General features: G+C 36.2%; 1 protein-coding gene across 1 annotated transcript; it reads left to right on the forward strand.

Moving 5' to 3' along the window:
- The first annotated feature begins 326 nt into the window (after nucleotides 1-326).
- LOC121418708 (calmodulin-lysine N-methyltransferase-like) lies at nucleotides 327-24,883 on the forward strand. The gene is made up of 11 exons (XM_041612770.1): nucleotides 327-517; nucleotides 8,697-8,881; nucleotides 9,972-10,033; nucleotides 13,427-13,487; nucleotides 15,384-15,438; nucleotides 17,257-17,320; nucleotides 17,748-17,808; nucleotides 18,268-18,342; nucleotides 19,916-19,979; nucleotides 20,540-20,668; nucleotides 23,100-24,883. Exons 1-11 carry the CDS (start codon nucleotides 443-445, stop codon nucleotides 23,334-23,336), a joined length of 1,068 nt encoding a protein of 355 aa, XP_041468704.1. The 5' UTR covers nucleotides 327-442; the 3' UTR covers nucleotides 23,337-24,883.
- The last annotated feature ends 815 nt before the right edge of the window (nucleotides 24,884-25,698 follow it).

The raw sequence follows: 25,698 nt of genomic DNA on the forward strand, positions 1-25,698 counted from the left end.
CTACTATTAATGTTACTCATAATACCGGTATTGTTGTCTGCTACTCAATCACATTCAAATAAATTAGCAACAAATTATGACCATTATGCATTATATTTGTTCATACATAGAATTGTACAGTATGACATTGTTCATATAAAATACTGAAGATCTGATTAAATTTTATATGAATTCAATAATCTTTTCTTTTTAATGATCCATTTTAATGATAATATGGTACTGGTCCTGTACTGGAGCTGCGCGCGAGCAGACGATATGAGAGAGCGAGCTGGTGCGATATCGCGATATCGATATCGTCCGAAAATGCCAGATGGTGGTACGGTGTTGACAGATCTATTGTGGCAATTTTTCTTCTTATCTCAAGTTATCTGTGTCTGTGAGGCCTTCGATCATGTTTTATTTTTAGTTCAAGCGATTCATACTAGTCTTTGAAGATATAAACATGTCTTTGAACAAAATTGGAAGGTCTAAAGATTGTGAAAGTACCGCAAAACAACGATGGAAACTTCTTGGAAAGGTAGGCCTCAATTTTTGGTCAAGAAGAAGCTCGACCGGCCTGCGGTACGGTGCGGGCCGGGTGTGGATGCCGGCGCGGCGGTCCTGCCGTGCTGAGCTGCGAAATAATTTTTCCACGCACAGTCGCAGTTGTTCCGGACATCAATACAAATTAGGCCTAATAATATTCATGACTTTTGTCATCGGAATAAGACTAGACTTCTAACAAAAAAAAATTGTGGGCGTTTGAATTGAATCGACGATAATTAATAAAGTTAGGCCTAAACTAGGTCTAGGCCCTAGACTCTAGATCTAGAATTAGAAAGCCTTTTTTGAAATTTTGTGGATCGTATCATCATCATGGCCCATGCCCATGGGCAGCCAATTTCGCTATTGATAGTATTGTGCCCAAGCGCCATAAGTCATAAACTTCTCAGCCCACTGAAATTGTGTGTGTATTTGAGTTTTTGTCAGACGTGTATCAATCAGGTATGATTATTTACGTCTGGGACCGACCTTTAATGTCACCATCCGAAAGACGTGATCGGGGCTCGAACCTCTGCATCAATTTGTAACTTCCCCACAGCTTGGATTACAGGCGCACGCCACAACGCCCAGTATCGCTAACGTTAACGTTAGACTTGTGTGCGACCGGTGCCGCGCATGACCGCACAATATTGCAATAACAAGGCTCAATCAGCGGGATATCGGCGTTACACTTGCTTGGGTCTCGCTAGACAGGAATAACCGTCGTTTCTGGGGATTTATTCAACAATTTCTGACATTTTACTACAATCCCCATTTACCGACGGCAATGTGTCAATACGAGCCTTCATGTGTAATCTGGTCCGACAATTCGGCGGACGGGTTTTGTCCAGATTTGTTACTTCTTTTAGATTCTAAATGACATTATATTATCTTGGACGAAGGTCCACTATTTTCGTTAGACTCTAATCTTTCTATTGATATCATATACATTTTATAATATTTTGAAAATATACGTTACCGATGAGTTATTCCCCGGGTTATTCCTTATTTTTTTACTTTCTGCCGGAGAGGAAAATATGGCAGCCGTCAACGAGTTGTGCTTTTATCAAGGCTTTCCGATTAAATTTTCGATATCTTGGCCAATCAATGCGAGCGACAAGTTCCGAACGCACGCACATCAATATGTCCAAGCGCAGCGCAAAGCAGCGGCACAAATCGCGATAGGTAGCGACTGGTAAATACGTCTGTAATGATGATGACGTCATCCAAGATGGCAACTTACCTTGACCAACGAAAGGATCGAAGATGACAATGTTTCGATCATCATTTCAAAAGAATTAGCGGTAACTGAGGTCTAAGGTACGATATTTCTGAATTTTAAACATTTTTTTGTAAATATGGATGTGATTTCTTTTTCATAATATGACATTTTATGTACAAAAAAACGATCGGAAAATCGGGTTCCCGCTGTTCGATCTAACGTTACTGCCAAAATACGTTGTCTGTACGTACGGGCCTCCAAGCTTTTCAGTCTATGTATTGGTGAGTGAGCCAACGCAGTTCAGCGGAACAACCAAAATACAGAGACTGAAGCTTTTGGTCTAGGGTCTCAGCAGAGCCTGAGTACGAGAGAGGGGTGGGGCAGGGGCCAGGACCTGGCTTGAAAAAAGTTGAAGGGGCACTAAAATTAAAGGCAGTGTATACAGCCACACGCGTGTGTCTTTACCATCCAGCCACACGCGTGTGGTTATATCCAGAACACCTATCTGTGGATACCGCCACACGCCGCCAGTAATAACAGTAAAACACGTATGTAGGTCTGACCGTCTATATCACGATCAAAATAACCTCATTTCTTCATTAAATTCTTACATTCTAAACCCCTTTGATATCCTTAGATCGTTTCAATTTCATTCTCACCGTCTTCTCTCCTTGCTTTTCTTGTCTTGTTACAAAAGGCCGCCTGTTAAATAGCAAATTTCCACACTTTTTCTACTTGTGTCGATTCTCTACTGACTCTAGGCTATGTGCGCGTACGTGCGTACGTACGAAACTCGGGATTCGTGCATGCTTAACGCTTGGTACATAATTCGTACCAAACGTAAACCCAAACTGTGTATGTCTACTACTGCGCTGCGCTAACGCTGTATGGGTCTGCCACCGCGAAGGAAGCCAGAATCGACACAAGTAGAAAAAGAGAATTTGCTGTTAAACAGACGACCGTTTGTAACAAGACAAGAAAAGCAAGGAGAGAAGACGGTGAGAATGAAATTGAAACGATCTAAGGATATCAAAGGGGTTTAGAATGTAAGAATTTAATGAAGAAATGAGGTTATTTTGATCGTGATATAGACGGTCAGACCTACATACGTGTTTTACTGTTATTACTGGCGGCGTGTGGCGGTATCCACAGATAGGTGTTCTGGATATAACCACACGCGTGTGGCTGGATGGTAAAGACACACGCGTGTGGCTGTATACACTGCCAAAATTCTAACATGAAATCGGTGGAATATCAGTAGGCCTAATACTGTAAAAGTGGAAATTTTCGCGGTGTGGAATTGCTTATTTCGAGCAAGATCGGCGAGCACGAATTTAAAAAACATGCAAATTTATGAGCATCTATTTTGATCCACGCCACGGTTCAATAATTGCATGTATCATTTTGGCAAAAGATTGCACAGAGCTACCAAGTCTCACGCATTTTGGACTCTTGTTCATCCCCTCAAATCTCTGTCTCATGCCACTCATCCTACAAACGAGGTTATAATATAACCTCGTTCTCGGCTGTATGCCTTCCAATTGTAAAAATTTTCATCGCTTATTTTACCTAAATGTGTTTCCCAAATCATCGCGAATCAGTTCATAATTGAACTGATTCGTTGCATCAAAATGTTATTCTGACGAAATGACATTAAAGTCATCAATACAATATAAAAAATGAATAAAAACTCACCGATTTCTCTACGTGAACCTCATCAAGATGCCTCCATTACGTCTATGGTGTTCGACAGTGACAAATCGAAAAAGAAAAAAGATCTCGCGAACCATCGAGACTCATCAACCTGTTTGGACCGTTGACCAATCCAGGGATTTGATTTTAAGGCGCGCGAGAGCGATCGCGCGCTACATGCGCGCCTTAATCCATTTTAAGTAGCGCGATTAATAGCGCGCCTCGCGATCGCGGAATTGCCTAAAGTCGCCCTCGAAACCATGCTTATTGCCGAGTGATAACAACTCAATGGCCCACTAGCGTCATATGATCGAGCTCCGCTTACCATTTAAATATCATCCAAAATCATGAATAATCCTTAAAAATAGCGAATAGCGCAGTTTCAAATTCCGAAGTTGCGTTATTTTTTCTGTACCACGTATTTCCATACATATGGTACCAGGTATGGAAAAAAAAATGCAACGGTCGGGAAACAGTTGCATGTGTAGGGGTCCATTATGACTACCACCATGTGCAATTTCGAATGCACATGTTTCCCCTACAGATATCACAATTCTGTGATTATATAATTCGAATTACACAGGAAATAAATCCCAGAGTCTTGTAACCTAGCATTTGTGAGTTGTCATTCGGCTTTGCTTTTCAAAATGGCTTATTAACTTCCAAAATAAGTTACCGGTACCTTATTTATTAATGATAACTAAAAAATCATTTGTTTTCTTTTTCTAGGGGATGAGGTGTTATATCAGATATTAAATCATAAAAAAGCTCCATCTATTTTACAAGGCCGGCGGCAGGCTCACGCATTGGCGCTTTTACTAGCTAGCCAGTTGGAGCTCTGTCTCTCTGCCAGAGCTCTGGGGGACAATTCGCTCAGTAAAGGCCTCAATGATGGTGATTTTCAGTTTCAGACAGAGTTTACATTTCAGGAATATTATTCAAAACTGCCAATAAAGTTTGATGATTTCTTCATTGTCATGTCTATTTAAGTTCTTAATGAATACATTCTCACCGAATTTAGACTCCCCCATAGAGAAATTAAATTTTCTTGGAGATCTGCGTTTTCAAAGAACTTCAGGAAAAGTTAGGGTATGTGGGCCTTTATTACATGTGCATGGCTGAGTACAGGGTATTGTACTGGAATAGATGGAGTAGAAATTAGATATTGAATTCATTTATATTCAAGTCCAACTCACAGTCACACACACACCCACCCACATCCAAGATTCTAAGCATGAAAAGTTAGGGTATGTGGGCCTTTATTACATATGGTCATTTTCAAACAAAAGTGGACATGGGGGTGAAAATTAAAACTTGCTAGAAATCATTAGGCATCAATGTTTTTTGAAACTAGACATCTTAAAGTATATTTTTCCATTTCATTTACATAAAAGTATTAATCGTGTCTTGAGATACAGTGAATTTTATGCAAGGGAAATTAAATGTTACAAAATGTTGATTTTTGCATTAAAATTCACATATTGCCTATCACAATATAAAATTTGTATTAGAAGCACATTTGTTGGCAAGATACAAGCTGTGTATTGTATCTAACTCCTAAATAGCAAAAAAAATTCTGTGAAGTGTTTTTCTGAAAAAAATTGGGTTTCGAAGTTTTCAAAACTGGTTGTCGTGTCACTCACGTTTTAAATGCAAAAAGTTTTCTAGAGCTGTGTATTCTGAAAATTAATTTATCCCAGTACTGGAGCAAATACAGTTTATCTGTACCTTATTGTATATAAAGTAACTTGGTCCAATGTGTTAAGGTAAAGCTAAAATTAACTGTTAAAGTTGTGTCGTGTCACTCACAATGTCGTGTCACTCACGAAATGTCGTGTCACTCACAGTATTATAATGTGTATAAAAAAGGACATCCAGTAATTTTTGAAGCGTTTTACCATGGATACAGTCAAAATGTTGTTCCTGACATCATTTAGGCCTATTTTAGGCTAATAATTTCCTCCATCTTCCTAATTTTACTTCTTTTTATGGAAATATTGAATTTGACATTGAGTTCATCTATTTTCTCTCCTCTCCGTGGTTGCCTTGGTTTAAAAAATCCTGACAATTTTCCATTGGTTTGAAGACTCGGATCCTAATTCATATTTTGGTGAATGTACTGTGATTAAGAATATAACAACATAATCAATCAACACAAATTATGAATGTATCAAGAGAAAAACCACTATACTTTAGCAATGGACATATTTACAATGCATAAAGGGTTGGTGATGGTGATGTTTCAAGTCATACCTAGGTATTACTCGAACATTCACTGTCTCCATTTACAGAAATGAGCAGAAAGTTCACCTTTCTTTTGAGCAATGTTATTTCTTTGTTATACTCATAGAGCTTTAGAAAAGTCAGGGATCCTTTTTTGAAATTTGCAGAAATTTAGTGGTAAAGTAGTGTACATGAGATATAAGAGATCACCATGAACACCAAACATTTTTTCAAATTCAGAAAAGAAAATATTTTTCTTTTCCTTCTGATTGATTAAATCAACCTTTTCATTTGCCATAAAGCTTGTATTCCAGGACATGAAATAAACAAATTTGCAAGAAAACAAACATTTCAGGTGAGAATGTACTGAGATTTGATAGAACATTTTGGATATTGCTTGAAGCAGCTACATGCCAAGTTCAAAATCATTATTTGTTCGGCCACCATTCATACCGCTAGTGATTAACTACATGTAGGGTCTGAACAGCAAACTACCATAAGTGGGCCGATGTGTGTTCAGAGCAGATTTGCAGTTACACATATTCATTACAACAAAATGATGCATGTTCATGTAGGTCCCAACAAGTCCCAACCGAGACCGCATTTTGATTTGAGCAACTTTGGATGGGTTGCCATGTACCAGTAGATCAAATTTTTTTTTAGGGGGGTACCCTGATAAGAACAGAGCTGGACCTCGAGGGGGAAAAGCTATTGAGGTATAAAGGGACCATGCCAGATGATGTTAGCGACTATTGAGAATACCTTTCTTACAAGGAAAAATTATTCCATCCGTTGTGGATGCTGAATTGTAGGAACCTGTAAACTTTCATATACAGATAGGGAGAAAGAGTTAAAGTTTTGAATGATATCAGGCCACAAAAAGAATGTTTGAGTTGATGTCAATGCCAAGACCTTATAACACCTCCTTCAAGTGCCCCCTCCTCTAAAGAGGAGAGTGGTAGAAGCCCTAGTGTGACAATGTGGTATGGTATAGGGAATGTGAGTTGATGGGCAAATATGACCATAAACCAAGAATAAAACATCAGGATGACATATTATGAACTTTAAAGAAAGCAGTTATTATGTAATTAAGCTTGTTTTTTGATTAATGGTATTTTACTTTTCTAGATCATGCAAAAAATACTTTCAATGTTGAGATAAATGTTGTATTTTTGCACTTGTCGTGTCACTCACGTTTTGGATGTCGTGTCACTCACGGTATATAGGAGGGTACCATTTTCCATAGAGAAGGTTTGATTGATTTTGACTATATGTGTTAGATAGGTACACTATTTATGTCCATTTACTGGTACTCACAGTACTCCATGACAATTACTTGGGCACGAATCCAACCATATGTGTTAGTGGTCAGAAACCCATGTCCAAAATTTGTCGTGTCACTCACGCACCGTTTTTTAATCATATCTACTAAACGAATTGTTGAATTCAAATCAAACTCGCAGTGGCCCATGCCAGTCCTACATTGTATATAATATAGTAGTCATGATTGATTCATAACCTTTAAGTTTGAAGATATGAGCCCTTAAACCTCTCCGATTGTCGTGTCACTCACGTTTGAAAATGACCATGTACATGTTCAGCAATATATATTCATTTTGATGTTCGGCAATGAATATCATATATATACTCATGGTAGTAAAATCTTCACTTTTTTCATCAAAATATATATATATGTATATATATATATATATATATATATATATATGTATATGACATATATTGCTGAACCAAAAAATGCCTAAACAGATACCTACTCATGAGCATAAAGGTTTAATCTTTTATTTGTGAACTGATTAAGCTTAATTTCTTTTCATGTGTTTGCATGCTGTAACTTAAGATTGGAAGAAATCATGTAACTGGTAAACACTTTACTAACATGAATATCAGTGTGTGGGACTAGAGTGAAATTTCATGGTATCTTTGGAAGTGTTTTTAAAGGTGAAGAAACAAAATATCATCATTGATTTTAACATATTTTGTCAATATCATACCAATAATTAACATACACGAAAATCAAGTTAAAAAATTATTTGTCCGGGGGTCAAACTCAAGGTCAAAGTTAAGGTCAAAGCTCATGACTTTATAAATTGCTCCAATACATTATTTGATGCATGTTTTGGATTCCTCTCTGAATTTCCTATAAAATGGTACCAGTTTCATGAAAATTGGTCAACACGTAACGACGCAGTGGCCATTGAAAGTTGAAGGTCACGCCCATTTTCGTCAAAACAAGGAGAAAAGGGCGGGCTGTAACGCGAGAACCGACGGACCAATTGGACTTATTTTTTTTGTTTTGTGCTTGGGCCATGGTGAATTTTATGTATACCAAATTAAAACGAATTCTGAGAGGGTCGGGTGCAAAATTGCACATTCATTGGGTGAATTGGCATGGAATGACCCAATATTATTATGATAGTGAGAAGGGTTTCTGCAAAGACGATGTACGAGAATCACTCGTGACATAGTTTTTTGAGACAAGTGCAGCTCATCCCTCGATCATGAATTTGCGATGTCCGTAATTATGAAAGCGAAATACAAATGTTTCACATCAAGTTCTAGATTCATATAAATGATGAAATGAAAATTATTGTTAAAATGTTACGATTAAATATTGTAGATGTTTAATGTTCTTCTTGTGGTCATAAGAAATATTGTTAATGAAAGCAAGGTTGATTTTACATTGATTTTGATCTGGGTGATTAAAGCACAAAGCACATGCTCGATTGATGAAATTAAATTCCATAAATGAATTGATTCGACTCAGGCATTAGTTACCGCTAATTCCTTTCAAATGATGATCAAAATAGTCATCCTCGATCCTTTCGTTGGTCATCGTTAATTGCCATTTGAATGACGTCTTCATCCTTATAGACGTCTTTACCAGTTGCCATATATCGCGATTCATGCCACCGCGTTGCGCTTGTCTTCATATCACTTATTGTTTTTGTGCATGGCTTTGAAACTAGTCGCTTGCATTGATTGGCCAATGATATTTTCCTCTTTCAATCTCTTCCAGGCTCTTATAAACAAAGGATTAAGAAAAAACATAACCAGTGAGGTGTCTGTACGGAGATTCAGTTCTTACGGATTGTTGACAACCAAAAAAAATATTTTGCTTTCACCATTGTCAGAGGACACAGAGAACTATTCTTGGTTTCAGTATTCCAGTCCATCACACAAAGATTTCTGCATCACAATCAGGTTTGTATGATATTATTTGAGATCTAGTTTGCAAGTTGATGTTACACTAGGGCTGTCAGCGCAGACTATCAGCAAGACTCATCTATTGCCCCCACCCATTTGGGATAAGGCAATTTGTTACCTACTTCTTGATATAAAAAAATAAATAAATAACACAACTGGTTCATAATCAAAACAAAAATATCTGAATTGTCAAAATTATTATATTATTCTGGGAATATGGAAACAACACTTCAGGCATCCCTTCATTGAAATAAAAACAATTCAGTGTGCAACTGTGCATATTTCAGTGTCTAGAATTAATTAGAGACATATTTCTTGTTAATTTGATGCCAGATGACATGGTGAGGAACAACATTTTGTCCATGTACCAGTTGACACATATTTTAATGCCTGATGCATTGTTTTCCCCACTGGTTTTCCGTATTAGAGAGAGCCCTGCAATATTGCACACGTGCATGATAAAATTATGACCACTGTTAGAATGTGTAGAATCTTTACATGTGCTGCTTACTAAAGCATAAAACTTGGCAATAAGAGTATTTGAGGCTTGTTGAAGGTAAATTTGTGTACTATATCTGGATGTAGATTTGACAGTTCATACGAATGATAGAAAACTCACTCATTTGTGCATTTTAGAAAAAAATATTTCCCCCCCCCCATGTGATGCTTGTTTGTATCTCAATATTCTGTTGTAATAATCCAATCCCACATAGCCTTCCCCATTAGTTATGACTTTCGGTGTGTTTCTACAGAGAATCGTTAAACGGTATTACCTGCTTAAGTGTTCAGAATTCCGGTTAACTTCCCGGTCAAGACATTGATAAACTGAATTGTGCAAAATACAGTTTCTCATAACAACTATCTGGGAGGTGGTTATGTTTATTTGCAATGCGGAATGTGAGTTAATCAGATTATTCGCTTTGTAGAAACAGGTTGGTTTAAGGGCAAGACATTTTTTTTTATTATAGAAAAGATGAACCATTTTTAATGATTCTCTGTAGAAACACGCCATTTGACTTTGCATTTGTGTCAGTGTCACATTTCAAAGAAGATATTTTATTTCTGTCTTTTCTTGGAAAATTTGTAGACATCTCAAACAGCAGTTCTCCCCTGAGGAATTGATAGGTTTCAACAATACTGGGAATGTCTGTAAGTATACCACATTGTCTTTATTTCATTTCATTACGATACATTCTTTTGAACACAACAAGTCATTCAGTGCGTAATCTTTTTTCATGATTACATGCTTTTCATTTACTTCACAATTTCAACATTATCCTAATTCAAATTTTCGCCTTCAAACTTTATGTTTCAAGCAAGAGAGCCAAAAAAGAAGGGCATACAGTTGGCAGCAAAATTATTCAACTCCCCTCTCATTTTTGACATTCTCTTATAATAAATAGCATTGCAACAGCAGATTGCTTCTTAACCATTAAGATAGTTAGCAGACAGTTAATTACTAAAGAATACTGGAGAAAAAAAATCAAATTTCAATCCATAGTTCATCCAAAATTGCAATTTGCACCCAAAAAGCATGTTGCAAAATTATTCAACCCCCTATTTACACACAAGAAATAAATAATGACAATTTAAAAGCCAGTGCATATATTCTGAGGTGAATGTTGATTTTATTTATCCTCCACCTGAAACTGGAACATTTATATGTCAACAAACAATTTGAACGTCATTCAACCCAGATGGGTGTGTCTTTTAATCCTTTGTGCAGCATCCTTTTGCTGCAATGACCTCCTGCAGACGAGATGAATAGCCTCTCACAAGCTTCTCTCAGCGCTCCTTGGGGATTTTTGCCCATTCCTCTTGCACAATGGTCTCAAGGTCAGCGATGCTTGTAGGTCTATGTGCTGCAACAGCTTTCTTCAGATCCCACCACAAGTTCTCTATTGGGTTTAGGTCTGGAGACTGTGATGGCCACTAAAGGACCTTCCGTCCTTTCTTCTTGAGCCAAGCCTTTGTAGATTTGGAGCTGTGCTTGGGGTCGTTGTCCTGCTGGAATGTCCACTGACGTCCAAGCTTCAACTTCTTTACAGACGGGTTGATGTTCTTCGCCAGAATATCCTGGTACCTGACAAAATCCATGATGCCTTCAATACGATGAAGATTCCCAGTGCCAGTAGAAGTAGAAGCAAAGCACCCCCACAGCATCACAGATCCTCCCCCGTGCTTAACGGTAGGCAGAGTGTTCTTCTCTTTGTATGATTCCTTCTTCCTGCGCCACACGTATCGTTGATCCATAGGACCAAAGAGCTCCAGCTTGGTTTCATCAGTCCAGAGAACATTGTCCCAGAACTTCTGTGGCTTTGTCAGGTTGGTCCTAGCAAACTGGAGGCGACCTTTCTTTGATGTGGCTTCAGGAATGGTGTGCATCTAGGGGTCCTTGCCCTCAGGCCTTCGGCATGAAGTGTGCGGCGCACTGTGTCCACAGAAACCTCAGTGCCCCCTTTAGCCAAGTCCTCCTTTAGCTCCTTTGCTGTAAGCCTGGGGTTTTTGTCCACTTATCTCCTCATGAACCTTGCTTCAGCTGCTGATAACTTCTTCTTTCGTCCACGACCTTCTTTTGTAGCTGCAGTACCAGTGGCTCTGAACTTACGAATGATGCTCCCAACAGTGTCTCTGGGGACATTCAAGAGCTTGGCTATTTTCTTGTAGCCATTCCCTTTCTTGTGCAAAGCTACAATCTCCTCCCTAAACTTCTGGGACCATTCTTTAGCTTTAACCATTTTGTCAGCACAGTTGAAGGGACATATGCAGTGTAACTGTAGGGCCTACTAATACAAGGCATACCCATTTGGTGGATTATTATGCAAAAATGCAAATTATGTAGGTTGCTATGTGTGTCATGGCTGAACTCACCTCTAAACATGTGCACATGGCTTGTCATTTGTCATTATTAATGCATTCATCCCTGTATAATTATAGGGGGTTGAATAATTTTGCCACCTGCTTTTTATGTGAAAACTGCAATTTAGAATAGACTAGATATTAAAACTGGATTTTTTTTCTCTGGTATTTAATTGTATTTAACTATCTTTTGACTACTTGAATGATTTAGTAACAATCTGCAGTTGCAACATCGTTCAATTCCCTAAAATGTCGAAAATGTGAGGGGGGTTGAATAATTTTGCTGCCAACTGTAAATTCATGTGATGAAGAGCTTTGGCCATCTAACATTAGAGGACTTATTTTCCATGATCTAACATTAAATTCCAAGCACATTTATCCATAAAAATCTTTATCTTATAGATCGTTTTTCGCCCAGATTTCGATATGTTGTAGTTTAGAATGTAATCTTTTTCCTCAATAAGCATGAATTTTCGTTTTGAGAATCGCATCATTGCGTAAAACAGCGATAAAAAGAGGCATGTTATTTTTCCTTATTTTGTGTGTAATGTCTATGGGAAATGACTTTTTGTCAAAACTAGATTCGACATTCCTCTATTTCGTGAGCCATATCTCCATTTTTTCTTGTTAGTTTTCCCTGAGAAAAGATCGTTTTTCGCCCAGATTTTGATATGAAGTAGTTTAGAATGTACTCTTTCTCCTCAGTTAACATGAATTTTCGTTTTGAGAAATGCATCATTGCGTAAAACAGCGATGAAAAGAGGCATGTCATTTTTCCTTATTTTGTGTGTAATGTCTATGGGAAATGACTTTTTGTCAAAACTAGATTCGACATTCCTCTATTTCGTGAGCCATATCTCCATTTTTGCTTATCAGTTTTCCCTGAGCTTTTAGTATGTTGTAGCTGAGATTCTAAGCTTTTGGATAGCACCCTCCATTTATTGATCAGATGCCGGGATCATGCCCGTATTTCGCTTGCAAAATTGGAATTGTAATTCTCAAAATTGCTTACGTGTAATCTCTATGGGGAGTATCGTGGCTCAATGGATAACGCATTTGACTTGCTTTCTAAAGGGCGGAGGTTCGAGTCCTGGGGTAAACAAGATTTTTTTTTCCATTTTTTTTTCTTTTTACCACCTTGTACATGATCCTTCATGATAATTTAATGGTATAAAAGTTAAAATTTAGCAAGATAAAACAGATTTTAATTACTTTTTTTCATATCACATGTATTGTCATACATCAACGAGACCCTTTTCACAATGCTTTATCATCTCCCGTCTTTCACAAGTATTCCATCCATAATGAGCATTCTGTTGTCATCATGAAGATCATATTGATATGCATGAACATTGTAAAATCTTGAAATATTAAATTCTTGGAATTTTCCTTGAAAAGGTTATAAACAACAGGAAAAACATGGCTAAACTGAAGCACTGACATGCATTCTAAAGTTTTGATGAATTTTGTCACTTGTGCATTATCTGTTCACTTTGTACACATTAGTTATATGTATATTCACACATGTATATATTCTACCCTTTTTTATTCCTCAATATCTGCCTCTCACTTTGATGGCCTACTTGTCTACTCTTTTTCTCCAACATTACTCTGTCACTCATCCTCTTCTAACACACTATTCTCTTCCTTTCTTCTCTCCTTATGAAACTTTTTCCCCCATAGGTGTTTGGCCTTCTGAGGAAGTCTTGGCCCATCACTGCCTGACTCACAGAAGCATATTCAGGTAAGCTGAACACAAAAAAATAGAGACTGTGATTATTTTCTTATCAGAAAGGATTTTTTTAAATGTCTAGAATAACAGAGTAACCCCTTTGGTCGGTATTCATTCATTTTTGTCTCGCCCACCAGAGGGGAAGGCAAGACTTATACCCCTTTCATATTGCGCTTTTCACCGGCGAACTTCACTGGCGAAGTTCGCCAGCGAAGGGGAAAGTGTCCAGTATGAAAGGTACACAGGAGAACTTCACCGGTGAAAATCGCCGGCAAACTTCTCCACCTCTAGAGGTGGAGAACTTCACCGGTGAAACGGCCAGTATGAAAGCAAACCGGAGAACTTCTCCTCTTTAATGACGTCAGAGGTCAATTTTTTTTTCTCTCCCAAAGACCCCTGTACCGAGATTCCGCGCGCGATAAGTTGCAAGCTCAGCTGAATGCTGTGGCCAAGTATATTCCCTCGAAAATATTTTTTTTATTTATTTAAAAGCACTTTTTACATTTATAAAATGCGCTAAAATATAAAAACAAGGTGATAATGTTTGTTTTTCTCGAAATACTTCCAAAATGTGTTGTAATTAATTTTTTTGATACCTTTTTGTAAAAGGTAAGAAGTAATGTCTACAATTTTCTTTCGTTTCTGTTCTGCAATCGCCCGTTGACTTTCGCCGGGGAAGAAATGTCAGTGCGAAAGGGTACATTTTTTTCTTCGCCGGTGAAGTGAGGAATGCGAGGCGGAGAAGTTCACTGGCGAAGTTCGCCGGTGAAAAATGAAAAGGGCAATATGAAAGGGGTATTAAGGATCCAAATGTCACCTGTCACTCATCCGTCGTCCTTCTGTCACAAACCTTATGACACATAACTCCGCCACTGTAAGTCACTCTTCCCACATTCCCCAATGATTCAGAATGGCCATCATATAAACCTCTTTTGTTTTGACTTGACCTTGAGTTGAAGGACTTTTTTTACCATGTTCTATCATTCTAACTAAGAATCCACATCACACATGCTTTAATGTTCTGTTTAAGATAGATTAAAAAATTACTTGCAACTTGATTATTATTGATCAGGATCTCAACTGTGCTGTGCTCTTTGCCATTTAAATAGGAGTATGTTTAAAGAATTTGTTTGTCAATGTTTACTTTCTTTGTCACAGACAAATAACACATATGTATGTTATGAAGTTGCTTTTAACGTTAAGAGCAGAATTTACTTTCACAACATTCTGAAAGTTTGGCATGTCTAAAATTCTGCAGTCTTTACTTTTATATAAAATTGTGTCCAGTGATTGTGATGTGTTGATAGCACAATACAAGCACAACAATCTTTATTTGAAATTCCTCGCTTAAAAAATTCAATGTAGTCATGCTAATGAAATTATTCCAGTGTGTGCATTTAATGTTCAAAGGACTGTTATGAACACCTTATATTTCCCAGTTTCCTAATATGGAAATATTACCTATGCACATCAGAATATGTATCACTATACCACAAAATATTGCATTGTTTTGATTGAATAAGCGTAAACAGGGGCTAGCCAGAATGCTGTAATGTAAACAGCAGATGTCTGTTGTGTAATGTTCAGAATTATTCGTCTATATCGGAAAAGATATTAATTGCTACAAAACAAAGTAGGCGTTAGAAACAAAGAAACATTCACATTAGAATTCTGAAATTCACTCAGTCCCTATTTATTTACACAATGAAATATGTTATTACCCTTCGCATTTGATTCTTGCTTACACTACAAAGTATTTAAATGCCTCAAATCTTGCCACATATGCCTACAACTAATTCTTTCAGAAGCATCTCAAAGAAAATGGTATGATCCTGCGTGACAACATTCCATTCCATTTCATCATTTTATTTTGTTGTGTGCAATGTTCAAATTGCTTTAATTTTTCAGAGAGAAAACAGTTTGTGAGCTCGGAGGAGGCATGACATGCTTGGCTGGTCTTGCTGTGAGTTCATTCATAAATTCATCCATTTTCATACTTCATTGATTGCATGATGAGTTTTATTCTTATCATTGCCACTTTTTTATAACAAATATGGGGGATTCCAGCTTAAAGATGTATTATATTGCATTCAGACAGGTTCAAAGTATCACACTTAAACCGACAGTATTCAAACAGTTCTTAGCTTCTTGCTGAGATTATTATCACACATATTCATCATTTATTTAGATACACAATATATTTTACACGATAATATTGAACAGTTGTAAAGAAAACTCATTTTTTGTGAAATAACAGTCATGAAAATTTTCAAAAAATTCATTGTGTATGTATCTGAATGCTAAGTGTGTCTGATTTACTGAGATTGAACCGTTTGAATACTGTCCTTTGTTCCTTTGAAAACTGTCAAGAATATACTTTTTGTTGCATGGAATCGCCCATATATTATAATAAACACTTCTAGTACACTCCAAGTAAATGTTGCAAACCAAAGTTGTTTGGAGTACATGTAGGTATTGATAACCAGAAAACTTCAATAATATTTTAACCATAGATAATGAAATGTTTTTTCAGTGTCCTCTTCCTTGCCACAAAAATATACAATTACTTTTATCTTAATTTCTTGATAAGAATTCAAGAATATGTACATAAATTCATAGTACTTTTCTTGCTTAAAATATAAGAAAGTGCAACTTGGTTATTTCATTTGACAAACTGAATTGTGATGTATTGAAATACTCTATAGCAAATTTGATTTTTGTCTCACCTGCATAGCAGAGTGAGACTATAAGCGCCGCTTTTCCGACGGCGACGTCAACATCAAATCTTAACCTGAGGTTAAGTTTTTGAAATGACATCATAACTTAGAAATTATATGGACCTAGTTCATGAAACTTGGCCATAAGGTTAATCAAGTATTAGTGAACATCCTACTAGAGTTTCATGTCACATGACCAAGGTCAAAGGTCATTTAGGGTCAATGAACTTAGACCATGTTGGGGGAATCAACATCAAAATCTTAACCTGAGGTTAAGTTTTTGAAATGTCATCATAACTTAGGAAATATATGGACCTAGATCATTAAACTTAGACATAAGGTTAATCAAGTATCACCAAACATCCTGCATGAGTTTCACGTCACATGACCAAGGTCAAAGGTCACTTGGGGTCAATGAACTTTGGCCGATTTGGTGGAATCTATTGAATTACAATCAAAACTTTAAAATTTTTCGGATCTGATTCATGAAACTTGGACATAATAGTAATTAAGTATCACTCAACATCCTGTGCAAGTTTCAGGTCACATGATCAAGGTCAAAGGTCATTTAGGGTCAATAAACTTTGGCCGAATTGGGGGTATTTGTTGAATTGCCATCCTATCTCTGTAAGTGTATTGGTCTAATTCATAAAACGTGGAAATAAGAGTAACCAAGTATCACTGAACTTCTTGTGCAAGTTATAGTAGTTTTCAAAGTCAGCACTGCTGCTATGTTGAATCGCGTGATGCAGGTGAGACGGCCAGAGGCATTCCACTTGTTTATATTTTTAAGTTCAACAGTTTTTTTTTATTGCTTCAAAGAATAAGTCAATATCTCAATGATTATTTGTATATCTTGTAATATTATGTGTTAAAAGTTTTTTTAAGTTTAATATTCTTTTCATAATGTTGCAATTGAGCAATCATCGCTTTCAGAAATTATTTTTTTATACTAAATATGACAGTATGAGTTTCAACTGTGAAACTCATACTGTCATATTTTATGTGACCATAAAATATGTATGGCTAAAGACTATGCATGGACATGTGCTATTTGTTTGCAGGTTGCATGTTCTTCAGATGCTACAAGGGTCATTCTTACCGATGGAAATGATTTATCCTGTAAAAGTATCCTTGTCATTATGATTGTATGATAAGTAGAGATATTGTGATTAAAATATATGTAAATTTTTTTGCAAACACACATTGAACTGTTTCTTTTTAGTTAAACACATTTTACACAATATGAAATGAATGAGAGAAAATTTGGTTGAAATAATAATGTACATTTTTCTCTCTTTTTTTTTTTTATTTGAGAACCAACCTAGTTTGATTATGTAGTATCTGCCATAGGTACATGTGTGCATTTTTTCTCAAGAATTGTGTACTTTGTTCAAAAGACTCAAAAACTAAACCAAATATGAGGTTAGTCCTTTTCTTTTAATCAATAGTGATTATAAATGATGCAGTATAGTATGCTATATGTATCATTAAACTTTTGAATAAGATGGTATTTGAAATAAAAGAATGGATCCTTAATTCAATATATAACCAGATATAGAAGTCATCGTAGAGAAAAATAAGGGCACATTTATAAATACTCCAGTTGATGTCAGGTAAAATTTGATTTACATCGTTTTAAAATGAAAACCCCTTTCTGGACTATTAGATGTAGCCAATTCTTTATGTACTCAAATGTCTTGAGGGGAAAAAATTGTCTTGCATCGATACTTTAATCTTATCCATTTTTCAAACCTCTTCACATTTCTTCATTATCACTTCAGACATTTTTGTATTCTGTGCCCTCTACTCCTTGCCTTTACCTTGTTTTCAGTAGTAATATGCATTTAAAGGGGGGGGGTCAAGCTCTCCAATTCACTGAGATATATTCATAGGGGTTGATGTTGAGAATGAAAATTGAACTATGTTATTTGGGTCATAACAAAAAAAAATGATATTACTACTAGATGGAAATAGCTTTAAAAACAATAATTTGGAGAATTTGTTGATTGCAGCATTATGACATTAAATACCTGTGCCTGAAACTTTGTTCTCTTGTCATGTGATATGTGTAGAAATGTGAGATGGAACGAGGAGAGTAGCTACATAGACCTCAAGGATAGTGTAGATGTCATCATCTGTGCAGACTGGTAAGGAATCTTTGGTATGCCAGCTATGCATACCTTGATGCTACATTACACTCTTGTCTGTGTGATTTGCATCCAGCCGTGCAGTGGTACATCTCCTGCACCCTGCCATCCCATCACTTCATTCCCACTCCCTCCTCTCTCACACTCCCGATCTCTCCCCTCTTTTTCTATCACTCTTTATCTCTCTTCTCCCAATGTTTCCCCTCTATCTTTCTCTTGATCTCTTCCCTCTATCTCTCTTCCTTCTTGATCATTTCCTTCAAACACTATCTGAATTATTTTCAACTTTCCAACATTGTTTTTATTACCTCTCTTTCTGCTTGTTTCTCTTTATTTTTCTATCACTTCCTCCTTTTTAATTCCTCTTTCATTCTCTCTCTTTGAAATTTAAAGTAGTCATTAATTCTGTTGAGAGTTCAGTCTGAATTTTATTTTAAATGTCGTGTAGCAAGTCTAGAAGCATTGTTATTGAACACTCTATCATGCAGTGGAATATTGTGTTTACTTAGTAGTTGATGATGCTATCATACCAAAGCTCATCTAATCTGTTATACCTTAACAAGATGGTTGACAGACAAGCGATCTGACTCCCTTCCAAAGCATATTTCAAGAAGGCTAGATCGAGAGAAACAAACAGATAGATAGACCTCATATTACTTGCATATGCAATATCAGCAGGCAAATTCTGAATCAGATTCACAGGATGTACACATAACAGTAGATACAATCGATTGTAATACAATGGGTATCCATGTACAAAATTGATTGTTCTTGTAAATTATGCCTTTTTGTGTTACACCCCCTGATTTGATAAAAGAAAAATGAATAGATAAAAACATTTTCCTTTTAAAATAACAAAGTAAGCTATGAAAAGTTCTTATGTCAGTAAGGGTAGAATGAGAGAAGTAAAAAAAACCCAGATAGTTCAGCCTTAATCTACATGTACCTCCACTGAAAAGGCTGTCAGGTTCTTTCATATTCAAAAGAAATACACTCCATAATTTGAAGTAGTAAAATAAAATATGACATTTTCTTTTTAAAATTTGTGTTGAATTTACCAAAAAAATAATTCTGGGCTTCTTGAAATTATGTGGAAAAGATTTTACCTTCACTTTGCTTCCAAATGAGCTTTATCTATGGTTTGATGGTTGGCAGATGTGTATGTTAATATTGCTATTCTACATTGAGTGGGAGTTGAATGTATTCATTTTGTTAATCTGTTCTTCATTGATTATTAAATTTGATATAATGTAATTGAAGTTTTTGACATGAAGCAGCATTTTACAACTCTTATAAAAACATTCTTGAAATGTTGAGATTATTTGTTGGTTAATTCCGCATTGTGTAAGGATTGATTCGTTTCTTTAAAACTCAACTATATTAACAAATCTCTCTTGACAAAGCCTGTACAGTTCAGTTCATGGTCCAAGAGACTCATTCATTCAGTAACCACAGTATTGGTATATTGTGCCTGGAATACATAAAGAAATTCAGGTCTTTGAACATATATGTACGACAACAAGCCTGTAGAAGTAACAATCAAAACCATCTGAATATTTTTCTTTTATTTCAGTTTATTCTTTGACCAGTATAGGTCCGATTTGGTAGACACGATTCATTGTCTCCTGTCTTCTGATGTAAGTATCATTTTTCCCCCAAAGACGTTCAGTGTTCATTGTTTAAAATTCAAAAAATCATATAGTTTATGCTTCTATACTAGTTATGAATTGCACAGTTAAGTCGGCTAGCTTTTTTCACTGTTTATGAAGTGCTTATCTTCATGCGATTTGATTTTCTTAAGGTTGTTGTATATATATTATTTTTTTTGTCTCTAGAATACAGATCCAAGGGCAAAAATGTTATAATTGAAAAAAAAGAACATTTTCATCATTGATTCTGGAAAGTTTCTTGACATAGAGCTTAAGAATTAATTGCATTTCATTTTGAGGGTGACAAGGCAACTGTAAAGATGAAAATATCCCACTTATGTGATATCTGAAGGACCCATTTATGAATCAAATTAAAACTCTGGTCATGGATTCATGTAAGAATGATAGCAGAATAGATTTTATAATTTTTGAAATTGAGAAGTGAACTTTATTTTTCAGATTTCCCCATTGCATTGGGATAACATTACAATGCTCCCATTTGAAAATATATCTAGAATAATAATATGACCTATGTGTATTTTTGACAGGGCACAGCCATAATATTTGCTCCATGTAGGAACCGTACACTGGAGAAGTTTTGTCAGCAGGCAAAGTCTAGATTTGATGTCACCATAGAAGATAATTATGATCCTACAGTTTGGAGTGTATTTCAACAGGTCAGTAGATAAGGGAAGGCGGGTTAAGATTAGCAATTTTTTGCATTTGCAGTTTAGAACTAACATAATAATCTTGTAGAAATAAGTACCTTGCCTTAAAATTTAATTCTTTGGAAACATTGTTTTTGTCTCACCTGCGAAGCAAAGTGAGACTATAGGCGCCGCTTTTCCGACGGCGACGGCGACGGCGGCGGCGGCGGCGGCGTCAACATCAAATCTTAACCTGAGGTTAAGTTTTTGAAATGATGTCATAACTTAGAAAGTATATGGACCTAGTTAATAAAACTTGGCCATAAGGTTAATCAAGTATTACTGAACATCCTATTAGAGTTTCATGTCACATGACCAAGGTCAAAGGTCATTTAGGGTCAATGAACTTAGACCATGTTGGAGGAATCAACATCGAAATCTTAACCTGAGGTTAAGTTTTTGAAATGTCATCATAACTTAGAAAATATATGGACCTAGTTCATGAAACTTGGACATAAGGTTAATCAAGTATCACTGAACATCCTGCATGAGTTTCACGTCACATGACCAAGGTCAAAGGTCATTTAGGGTCAATGAACTTTGGCCGAATTGGGGATATCTGTTGAATTCCCATCATAACTTTGAAAGTTTATGGATCTGATTCATGAAACTTAAACATAATAGTAATCAAGCATCACTGAAAATTTTGTGCAAGTTTCAGGTCTCATGATTAAGGTCAAAGGTCATTTTGGGTCAATGAACTTTGGCCGAATCGGGGGTATCTGTTGAATTACCATCATAACTTTGAAAGTTTATTGGTCTAGTTCATTAAACTTGGACATTAGAGTAATCAAGTATCACTGAACATCCTGTGCGCGTTTCAGGTCACATGACCAAGGTCAAAGGTCAATGAACTTTGGCCGAATTGGGTGTATCTGTTGAATTACCATCATAACTTTGAAAGTTTATGGATCTGATTCATGAAACTTGTACATAAGAGTAATCAAGTATCACTGAACATCCTGTTTGAGTTTCAGGTCACATGATCAAGGTCAAAGGTCATGTAAGGTCAATGAACTTTGGCCATGTTGGGGTTTTTTGTTGAATAACTATCATATCTCTGTAAGTTTATTGGTCTAGTTCATAAAAAAGGGAAATAAGAGTAACCATGTATCACTGAACATCTTGTGCGAGTTAGAGTAGTATTCAAAGTGAGCACTGCTGCTATATTGAACCGCGTGATGCAGGTGAGACGGCCAGAGGCATTCCACTTGTTTACTTGTATATATTATTCTACCCCACACTGAAGATCACTGTTACATTTTGAAAAAAGAAAAATGTTAAATGACTCAACTTACCCTTTCCATTTGGTAAGTTGAGCCTTCTTTTCGGGTAAGTTGTACCATACAAGGTATGGGACAACAACCAGCATGACAATTTTTTTTTTATTTAAAGTCTTTTCACTTGCTAATTCGTGATAAATGCTAACATCCTCTGAAAATAAAACAACTGTCTTGTGAATTTGGTCTTTTCTGCCTGGATATCAATGACTTTTTGAGGGTTTTTTTTTTACATTACCATATGAATTACCATGGCTCAACTTGCCCCATGTTGGCTGGCTCAACCTACCCCAGTACGAGCTTAATGTGATATTACCACATCCACACATTTTGTATGCCACCATCGTGTAAAAGACTGTGACAAGAATGAGGATCCATACCTGGACTAACAATATTGTTCTTATGCCCTTATTATATTAAAAGATGCATGTAGGTAAAAAGCGCTTAATATATTTCACACCTTTTTACTGAAATTTGTATTTTTCCCTTTGAAAAATTATTTCTTGTTTCAATGTTGAAAACAATGTGGGGTTAGGGGTTATGCATCAGTATATGGCACCACCACTATGTTTGACTCATTCATTATCGGCCTGAGGTTGCAGCTGAACTTACCTCGCCTTCCCCTGTATCCTGTAGGTGCAATCATGAATGTAGTGCACATCAAAACATTTGAAGCAGTGGTGGTTTCAATTTTCAGTCTACGTTTTGGTGTAGATATTGGGTTGATTGGGTGCAATGTGCATTGCACCAAACTTGAATGAAGCTAGTCCTGGGATTAATCTCACTAGTTGGATCTTTTTTGTAAAATAAGATTAGGTTTTGGAGCTAGGAATGTAATCCAAATTTGACTTTCAACCAAAACACCAGCACTGACATCTTATTTCAAATCACTTGGTGTTTTATGCCAGTGGTTTGAAAACTTGTTTAAAGTCAACTATGACTAATTTTATTGAAACTATTTTTTAATGATAAAAAGCAACATTGGAAGTGTTAACCCTTTTTACCCACAGCAGTAGTGTCATTTTAGCTATATGAATATAGACCACATTACATTGTTTGTCTTGAGGAATTTCATTCCTAGATTCATGATGTTGAAGTTTTTTTATTGGTTTATAATATAGGCCAAAGCCAAAGGAAAAGAGGTCTTTGATGAGGATATCCACTACCCCCTGAAGATAACACTTACCAAGAGAGGGCACCCTAAGATCAGCCATCATACCAGTAACAGAGTTCACTTGGATGTTAACCACAGTACTGAAATAAATGGTCACACAGAAGTCAAGCAATGGGACTGTACTAAAGGTCACTCCGAAATCAAGCACCTCAATGGAGGTGTACAAGGTAACAGGGTAGGTTGAAAGTTTTAATGTAGCTGACCATCCAGAGATCAACAATCAGCAAAAAGGTTACGTCAAGGTAATAATCTACCGGAGGTCGAAGCTCGCTCAATGCTGCAGGTCTCACAGAGGTCATTCAACTGGACTGCATGCAGTGAATACCTTGAAGTCTGGCATATAATGCTCGAGTCAAGGTCTGAATAGAGAAGAATGTAACTCACAGTCATTATATTAATGAGCTATAAAACGTTATACAATGTTCTTACTAGTGTCATAGTAATTTTTGTGAGAAATGATGGCCTCCCTATAGTCATCCATCAGTAAAGACATGAAAACATCCTTCGCAAGAAATCATTTGAATGGTAGGATTATGAATGCATTGCTGAATTTCCATAACCACACTCCATACTGCACTACTCCTTGAGGGGAATATAGTGGGGCTACTATTGTCATTTCATTGGATGCTTTTCAATTTTTAGGCTCTTTATTTTGAGGGCTATAAAAACTGCATCCGGCTTGAACCATCTTTTGGCCACTGAAAAAAAATGCACCGGAAATGCTTAGTGGCCAAACATTCAATTTCAGTACAGGTCAGTGTCAGGTTTATTGTTGTTCCTTACCCTTTGCTCGGCTAATGTCTACAAGTAAAACTTAGGCTTAATTACCTCCCACTCATTAGATGTATTGTCTTTCCAATACCATCTCTGTACTACAGAGTTGCTGCTACAAACTAATAAGATTATATAAAATCGCTGTGATGGCCTACACCTTTGACTCAGTAGAATCTACCCATCTTTATTTTGGAATGTGATGTTTGCTTTTGTTGAGTTGGTTTTGAGGCAAGAGTCCGAGGTAAGCAGCATTCTTTCACTTCCAGAACTTGATGTCGATCATGGGTATTTACACATAAGTAGGTGTTGTCGTATGCCCAGCCACAGGTACAGCTTCACTGCCCTATTTTATTACAATTATAGTGATTTTTATTTTGAAAACATTCCATACTGCTTGATATTGTCATTACACTCATGCCATAAATAAACCTGCACATGGCAGGTACTACATTCTCTTCTATGTGTAGTGTCTGAGAGAAAGAGATCCTGTTGTGACAGAGACCTCTCCAAACTCACATGAATCAATGCCTCATGTGTTTAAATGAATTAATAAACATTTAATTGTTTCATAAAATTCCTTTTGGAGCGTACTTTTTAATAACAATACCTGTAATGATGATTTAGGCATATTTTTAACTATAAAAATCCAGCTACATACGATAATATTGATTGATCTCTACTTGCATTAGTAAATGGTGCCTCAAATGGTTGCTTGTCCTGAAACCCGGCACTGTTTTGTTGTAAATTCAGTGAAACGAAATGTTATTGTGATTAATCACCTTAGTCTAATAAAAAAAGTCTGCAATCAATTTTGAGCACCAGCAGTCATCATTAGCATGTCAACCATGACACATTTCAAAATAGCTTGAACATGATACACTGAAGGTTTGTCTCTGTCTCCTCCTTGGTCACGATCCTGTGGGAAAAAAAGAGATTCTCTACCTAATCTTGGTTTAATCTGTTCAAAAATACTGATGTATTGTGATAATCTGGCCATCTAAGTATTGAGGGCTCAAAAAGACGAAACATGAAATTGTAGGTCTACTTGTAGGAACATTTATTTGTCAAAATCAAAACAGCCCCTGCACAGAGAGGTAAATCAAGAAATAAGAGCAATTGTATGATAAACACATTTGGTAATATATAAATTATCAATCATGAACACAATAATATACTACATCCATATGAAATAAACATCATAATACTAATATTCAATATCATATGAATTGAATATTATACATGGACAGAATATGATACTAGCTGACATTTTCCAAATCATATAATCATTTACAGAAATATCAATTGGCATTAAGTAATAATATCTTGTCACATACCTTCCACAAAATATATCAAAACAAAGTCTAAAACAACCATATATGGTTAAGTCAAATAATAAGATATCATTTCTACAGAAATTTTACAAATACATTTTTATTATTATGTAACTTAACATGATAATTATCATAACGTCATGTAAACCATTGATAACCAATTCATGGAGAATTCAGTGTATACAGTCCTGAAACAATCGTAAACTAAGTCTAATCAATCGGTGACGATACTTTTGGCAAACAAGTAATAATCAAGTATTCAATTTCAAAGGTAAATGCTAGTTTTGGTAACGATATCAAAATGAGTTCGTACAGAATCCAATGAAATGACCACTAAAGTGTCTGTTTGTATAAATAAAACGCATGTGCCAAAGGATTCTGGAAGAAATTGTGTAATTGCTGAGAAATCAGCAAATAAGCACGGGAGCAATAATTATACAT

Source organism: Lytechinus variegatus, chromosome 7, assembly GCF_018143015.1.
Source record: "Lytechinus variegatus isolate NC3 chromosome 7, Lvar_3.0, whole genome shotgun sequence".
NCBI lineage: Eukaryota > Metazoa > Echinodermata > Echinoidea > Temnopleuroida > Toxopneustidae > Lytechinus > Lytechinus variegatus.

What these genes read in the sequence shown, in the direction of transcription:
- LOC121418708 (XM_041612770.1), top strand. Translation starts at nt 443, where the DNA reads ATGTCTTTGAACAAAATTGGAAGGTCTAAAGATTGTGAAAGTACCGCA. An exon ending in CATGCTTGGCTGGTCTTGCT is followed by an intron (nt 15,439 to 17,256) that starts GTGAGTTCATTC and finishes ATTTGTTTGCAG; the next exon opens with GTTGCATGTTCTTCAGATGC. An exon ending in ATTGTCTCCTGTCTTCTGAT is followed by an intron (nt 19,980 to 20,539) that starts GTAAGTATCATT and finishes TATTTTTGACAG; the next exon opens with GGCACAGCCATAATATTTGC.